Source organism: Otolemur garnettii, unplaced genomic scaffold, assembly GCF_000181295.1.
Source record: "Otolemur garnettii isolate 467f Iridium unplaced genomic scaffold, OtoGar3 scaffold00025, whole genome shotgun sequence".
Taxonomy (NCBI): Eukaryota; Metazoa; Chordata; class Mammalia; order Primates; family Galagidae; genus Otolemur; species Otolemur garnettii.
In genome coordinates, this window is record NW_003852420.1 from 20,573,793 (window position 1) to 20,581,292 (window position 7,500).

The following is a 7,500-nucleotide window of genomic DNA, read 5'->3' on the forward strand; positions in this document are numbered from 1 at the left end:
GCCTTAGCCGGTTGAGCTATAGGCGCCGAGCCAACATGGGGAACTATTAAAGGGTTGCAGCATTAGGAAGGTTGAGAAGCACTGTGCTAGAGGTTATTCACATGCAATTATGTGCTTTGACAAAAACTGTATGAGTCTTGGAGCATTAACTCTAAAGATCACCTTTTAAGGAGATTTAATGTTTTATTTGGGGCACTATCTGAAAGGCATTCGGAAAGCTGTGGAGTGGTGGTTCACCTGAGTGGAGAGTGTGATTTAATTTTCTGTGCCTAAAGTACTTGGAGATAGATCATGTTGATGTAGCTGCTGTAATTCTATGGTTTCTTGCCTACAAAGCATCTTTGGATCCATTATCTCATTAGATCCTCCTGACATCCTTGTGATTGGCATGACAGATTTTACTGTTAACTTTTTTTTTTTTTTGAGACAGAGTCTCACTCTGTTGCCTAGGGTAGAGTGCCATGGCATCATAGTTCACAGCAACCTAAAACTCTTAGGCTCAAGTGATCCTATATCTCAGCCTCTTAAGTATTTGGGACTACAGGTCCCCAGTACAATACCAGCTGTTTTTAGACACAGGGTCTCACTCTTGTTCAGGCTGGTCTTGGACTCCTGAGCTCAAGCAGTACACCTACCTTGGCCTCCCAGAGTGCTGGGATTACAGGCATGAGCCACCGTGCCTGGTCCCCCACTTCTATTGTTTTTTTTTTTTTATGGTCGATTAATAAGAGAAAGGTTTATTTCCAAATACCATGTGCATGGGGGAACCACAAGAAAGATTTCCCAAAGTTTCAGTGATAGTGGTGTTTATTTTTAATTTTTGCAGTTTTTGGTGTGGGCTGGGTTTGAACCCACGACCTCTGGTATATGGGGCCGGCGCCCTACTCTTTTGAGCCACAGGCACCAACCGCCCCCTTCTATTTTTAATAAAGTTTGAAGACATTTAAGTTACATATTTATATTGCTCACTGTTCCAAATAGGCTTGGGTTATACGGAAGATGGAAACAGACTCGCAGATTAAGAGAGGATGAGGAGAGCCTGGGTCAGGGATCCCATTCCCAGATCCCAAGCAAATTGATTCCCGGACCATTAACAAATCTGTCTGGGACCTTGATTTTTCTTATTGGTAAATTGAGAGCGGCTGCATGTATAAGGTGCTTGATAACATCATGATTTGCATGTTATTTGGCATCGTGGTGGGCTGAGGCTCTTGGAGTCTCCATCCCAGAGCTCATTAATAATGGAAAGAAAATTCTCCTGATTTAATGCAGTGATGCCAACTCCCTGGACTGGTAACTGCTGGATTGTCTCCATCCATTCATACCCAAGGTATTCTAGTGCCAAGCCCTTGACTTGACTAAAAAATAATTCCTCTCCTTAATAGCTTCCCCTTAATTGCCATATTTGGTAAATAGTCTCTCAGAGACAACCTGAGGTGACTGTTTTAGTTGAGTTCAAAGGGCCTTCTGAAACTGATTTTCTTTTACTCTAGTGCAGCTAAATTTGGGAGGAATTTTTTCTTTTTGTTTCTGTTTTTATGAGGGGGGCTTATTCATACACTATTGTGGGGAACATTGGATAAAATGACCATTGGCTTTAAAACCTTTGGTTTTTGTCCCCCAAAATTGCTTTTTGTCTTTTTTTTTTTTCAGTTTTTGGATGAGGCCGGTGCCCTACTCCTTTGAGCCACAGGCGCCACCCCCTTTTTTGTCTTTTTTTTAAGAGAGTCTCACTCTGTCACCCTGGGTAGAGTGCCTTGGCATCTTTGCTCACAGAAACCTCAAATTCCTACTTCTGGGCTCAGGAAATTGATCTCCTTGCCTCAGCCTCCTGGGTAGCTGGGCCTACAGGTGCTTACCACAACACAAGCTAGTTTTTTCTATTTTTATTTTATGTTTTGTTTTTTTTTAGTGGAGATGGGCTCTTGCCCTTGCCCAGGCTGGACTTTCTGTCAATAATTAGCAAATTATTTAACCATTGTGGGTTTCTCTTTTCTCATTTCTAAAGTGGGATTAATTCCTTCCCTTTCTGCTTCACTGAGTTACGAGATGGAAAATGAAGAATGAGGTATGTAAACAAAAGGCATTCAGATTGTTATTCTTGCAGGCCATGGGTATGAGCTGGAAAGCACTGGGTTCTGAGAGCCTGGGCCTTAACCTTTCTTGGACTTTCTTCCCCAGAAGAGTTGAAGACAAAAAGGTACTTTGACCAGGTGTGGTGGTGCATACCTGTAATCCTAACGCTCTGGGAGGCCAAGGTGGGCAGATCACTTGAGCTCAGGAGTTGGAGACCAGACCAGTTTGAGACTAGCAAGAGGAAGACTATATCTCTGCCAACAATAGGAAAATTAGCCAGGCATTATGGTAGGATGCTGTAGTCCCAGTTACTTGGGAGGCTGAGACAGGAGAACCACTTGAACCCAGGAGTTTGAGGCTGCAGTGAGCTAGGCTGATGCCATGGCACTATAGCCTGGACAACGGAGTGAAACTCTGTCTGAGAAAAAAAAGAAAAGTACTGTTACTGTGTTCCAAGTCTGACTAGCCTCCACTCAGAAGGGAGTCATTAGGTGGCAGTCTTGATTCTGCAGACTTATTTCTGAGTGAATACATTGGTCCAGATGTACTTTACCATGTTTCTCACTTTGGTATAGGTAATGCCTTTCCTCTCTGCCTATTGCTTTTACTCAGTAGTCTTTGTATTAGTTTCTTTTACCTTCCACATCTTATTCTCTTTCTTGGTAGGTAGGTGACAGGATTCTTTATCTGAGAAAGAATTCCTGTGGGTTTTTTTTTTTTTTTTTTTTTTGAGACAGAGCCTCAAGCCGTCGCCCTGAGTAGAGTACTGTGGCATCACAGCTCATAGCAACCTCCAACTCTTGGGCGTAAGCGATTCTCTTGCCTCAACCTCCCAAGTAGCTGGGGCTACTAGGCGCCTGTTACAATGCCTAGCTATTTTTTGGTTGTAGTTGTCATTGTTGTTTGACAGGCCTGGACTGGATTCGAACCTGCCAGCTCTGGTGTATGTGGCTGACGCCTTAGCTGCTTGAGCTACAGGTGCCGAGTAAAGTTTCTGTGATTTTAAAAGTGGTTGTAACAGAAACTAGTTTAGGTCGGTATTGTGTTTCAAGTACACAAAAGATTGTATTCCTTTCAGGGTCATCCTCTTTCCTGGAAGTATTTTTACTGTGTGTCAAGAGGAATATTATTTTTTCTTATGCTGGTGATTTTGGAGAGGGGTTGTCATCAGTGCAATGAACTTTGTCTAGGATTTTCTTCTTTCCCCATGGACTGGGCCTCTAGATCCTCTGCTGCTCTTACGTGAAGCCTTGGGAATGCAGTTTAATGCTACACCAGGGCATTCTATAGCAGGGGATGTCATTGGCCACACCTGCTAACACACAAGTGCTAGTTTGTAAATGTCTACTTTGGGTCTGTCTCTCACACCTAGTGAATGACTACTGCTCCTACACCAGATTCTGGTGACCCGAGCTTTAGTCTTGGCATCTGTGGTGGAAACTTGGGTTGGCAGAAATCCACCTTGGTGTAGATTTCTCACTTGGAGAGTGATTGCTCAGTGCACAAGGTACCTATTACAGCCCTGCCAGTAGGCCTGGCTGCAGCCCTGTCATATTGATCTTGGGGGACCACATTTCCTCGTTACTCCACAAGGGATGATATTCTTTTTCTCCAGACACAGGTGACCTTCCTTTGAATCCTGATGGTTGCATCAAGGCTGAGACAGACTGTGACCACATTTTCTCTTTTATATTGCTTTTAGAGCTCTGAGCTCTTCACTCTGACCTATGGAGCTCTGGTCACACAACTTTGCAAGGACTATGAAAATGATGAAGATGTGAATAAACAGCTGGACAAAATGTGAGTGAGCTCTTTTGCAGGAGTGACATGACTGAGGCCCCTGTACATTGCATCTATATTTGTACTTTAGAGCCCTAAGAGGGTCCTCTCTCTTTCTTAGCCAACGTTTTGGGTATAATTCTCACTGAGCTCATTTATTGATACTTTTTTTTTTTTTTTTTTTTTGCCGTTTTTGATCCGGGCTAGGTTTAAACCTGCCACTTCTAGCATATGGGGCCGGCGCCCTACTCCTTTGAGCCATAGGTGCCACTCCTATTGATATGTTTTGAGATGATCCCCATTTTTCTTTTACCACCAATGACCTATTTTATGTTTAGACATAAGACATTTAGGCCTCATCATGGTCTATTTTTTAATTTCCTTCTCAGGGGCTATAATATTGGAGTCCGACTGATTGAAGATTTCTTGGCACGGTCAAATGTTGGAAGGTGCCATGACTTTCGGGAAACTGCAGATGTCATTGCCAAGGTCATTATCCTCGGACACCTGTCTGTGCTGTTGGGAGAGACTGCTGACTGTCTTCCTTAGAGAGGCCTTTAATTTCCCAGAAGACTGATTAGGCAGCTCTTTAGGCCAAAGAAGCCTTCCTGGTAGTTAGAGAATAGAACAATTATGAAAAAGGGGAGATATGTTAGGATCCTACCTGTGGACTAAAGCCCCACTGAAATCAAAGGCAGATTTCTTCCACTGTGAAGGTGTAGCAGAGTAGTATAGGGATTGAGAATACAGTTTCAGAAACCTTGCTTCAAATTCTGGCTCCAATACTTACTAGTCTGGGTTCTTCATTTCTTTAATAACCAGTCACCTCATCTTTAAAATGAAGAAAACAATTGCTACCTCACATGGTTATTGTAAGGAGTAAATGAATAATGGACATGAGCATTCAGGTAAAATGAATGCACTTAGTGTAGTGCTGTACATATAGTAAAGGTTTGCTATTAATGTAATGCTTTATATTATGTATTAATAAATGATATAACTGGTGTCAGTTACCTAAAGGTTGGTTCTTTGTGTTGTAAGCATGTGGGCCACACCCAATCTTTAAAGAAAGTTGACAGTGCTGAGAGCTTTGTGAGGGTTTACAATTAGAAAGGTGGATAAGGAAGGATGTCTTCAGAGTAATTCTGCTCCAGTGACCTATATTCACTTTTAAGAAAGTGGATTCAGGAAGCACAGACAGAGGACAGGGAAGCAGGTCAGGGCCTCTTTGCACTTAGGTGCTGGTTTGGGGCAACCACTCAGAAAATCAGTGATCCTTTTTGCTGAGAAGTATAGGCAAACAGTTGTTGATTAATTGCATGATGGTTTGAAGGAGAGGAGTGCATTATCATACATAGATGCATCTCCCTTTTTGCCCTGGAACTTCATCATCTTACAGAGGCCATGGTTTGGTTCCTGGGTTACTTATTTCCCCTTTGCCAGTTCTGTCATTTTCCCTGTGGTGCAGTTCCTACAGCTCTTCCCCAAAGTGCTGTTATATGTCCCCTGACAGGTGGCGTTCAAGATGTACCTGGGCATCACTCCAAGCATTACTAATTGGAGCCCAGCTGGTGACGAATTCTCCCTCATTTTGGAAAATAACCCCTTGGTGGACTTTGTGGAACTTCCTGATAACCACTCATCCCTTATTTATTCCAATCTCTTGTGTGGGGTGTTGCGGGGAGCCTTAGAGATGGTGAGTGGATCTCTTTACCTCTGGAACACCTGAAATGTAGTTAGGGGCTTGATAAATGAATGAATGAGAGATAGAAAAGAAAGGCCTTTGGCTCACCCTAGTGCTTTGCTGCCTGAGATGGTGAGCTGCTGAGACAGGATCCAAGTCAGACATCTCTACATGATGACGATCCTGTCTGCTAGGCTGGGAGATGGTGCTGTCAGTCTGCAAACCCAAGGAACATCTATTCTCAGATTGTTTGGTGATAGTCTTATTCTTGGGTGTTCTTTTTTTTTTAAAGAGATAAGAGTCTCACTTTATTGCCCTTGGTAGAGTGGCATGGCATCACAGCTCACAGCAACCTCCAACTCCTGGTTTTGGCGATTCTCTTGCCTCAGCCTCCTGAGTAGCTGGGACTATAGGAGCCTGCCATGACACCCGGCTATTTTTTTGTTGCAGTTTGGCCAGGGCCGGTTTTGAACAGACCGCCCTTGGTATATGGGGCCAGCACCCTACTCACTGAGCCATAGGCGCTGCCCTCTTGGGTGTCCTTTGCTTAAGTTTCTTGTCATGGGTTGGGGCAAGGGAATGTTGGAACTGACAATCCTGTCCTTGTGGGAAACCAGCCCCCCTTTTTGGGCTGTTGTTAGTTATAGCCCTATCCTCAGTGGCTCCCCAGAGGCTGTGGCTGGGCAGCTGCCCTTCCTTTTTCCACTGTCCCCCAGGTCCAGATGGCTGTGGAGGCCAAGTTTGTCCAAGACACCCTGAAAGGAGATGGTGTGACAGAAATCCGGATGAGGTTCATCAGGCGGATTGAGGACAATCTTCCAGCTGGAGAGGAATGACCACCCCAGGACTTGAGGATAGCCAACAGGAGCACTTAGTGGAACCAGCAAGCCTCTGTGCTTTCTCTGCCCTCCAGAACTCAGTGACTCTTCAATATGGATGCTATATATTCCTCTAAGTTTGTTTCCATTCTCCATGCTAATAAAGAGCAGACTGATATTGTCCCTTTACCCCACATGTACACGTTCAGGAGGGAAATTCTTTGTTTCCTTTCTCTTCAGAGGGGTGGAGGTAATCCTCCTTGGTTGGACCAGAAAGAGCTGAACCATTTTACATTCCTGTTTGAATTTTTCAAAGCAAAACCCATTTTGACCCCTTTAAGAGACAAGCCTGGCACGTCTATCCTTGGGCCTTTAGCGACCCATTGCCAAATGGCTATAGGGAATCTGGGGTTGTAGGGTGTTGGGAGGAGGGGCTGGGAGGGGTGGATAGGAATTGTTAGCTGTAGTGTGACACACTGTAGTGCTTGCCGGGAAAGGAGAGCCAGTCATGCCAGAAACACTGACTTCTGGGAAGCCACCCAGGTCTCCTTCCTCCCTGCTGTTTGGAGGCAACATCTCCTCTTTGTACAGGGGGTCCATCCTTTTTCTTACAAATTCTTCAATAAAGACAACATTCTTGAGTGAATTCCCAATCATGTCCTGTTTTCTTTCTGCTCAGCCCTGGGAATTTTGTTACAAATAGTGTGAGGAGACCGGGTTGGTTTCTGGGCCCTGCCTTTCTCTGACCTGGTTGAACAATGGCTTCTCTCCACAGCCAGAGTATCTGGGAAACTGGGAGCCAGTACCAGCAACTGAGGCCCCTTCAGTTACTAGGCCCCAGTATCTGCACCAAACTCTAGAAGCAGACTTGCTTAAAATGGCTATCCTGGGCTCTTGGCCACTAAGTTGAAAGGTTTGGCTTTAGACCATGTAAACCCTGGTGTTGGGGTACCCTTTATTGAGCACTTAACACTTAGACACTTACTGAATGCTTTGTGTGCATCATCTAATTCACAATTATTTCATTTCTAGAGTGGAGGCCATGAGTTGCCAAGGTTATACAGCTAGTATGTGGAAAAGCTTATGTTCAAAACTGTACTAGACCCCAAAGCCCATGCTCTTAATGCTTCTCTTCTGAAGCCT

At 44.3% G+C, this 7,500-nt stretch overlaps 1 protein-coding gene across 1 annotated transcript in view; it reads left to right on the plus strand.

Moving 5' to 3' along the window:
* Positions 1-7,013, plus strand: part of TRAPPC3 (trafficking protein particle complex 3) — a 12,402-nt gene extending 5,389 nt beyond the window's left edge. Inside the window, exons 2-5 of the mRNA XM_003788172.3 lie at positions 3,779-3,876; positions 4,245-4,344; positions 5,369-5,551; positions 6,256-7,013. Of these exons, the coding sequence (XP_003788220.1) occupies positions 3,779-3,876; positions 4,245-4,344; positions 5,369-5,551; positions 6,256-6,375 (501 nt within the window). The 3' untranslated portion in view covers positions 6,376-7,013. The remainder of the gene's footprint in view (positions 1-3,778; positions 3,877-4,244; positions 4,345-5,368; positions 5,552-6,255) is intronic.
* Positions 7,014-7,500: the final 487 nt, after the last annotated feature.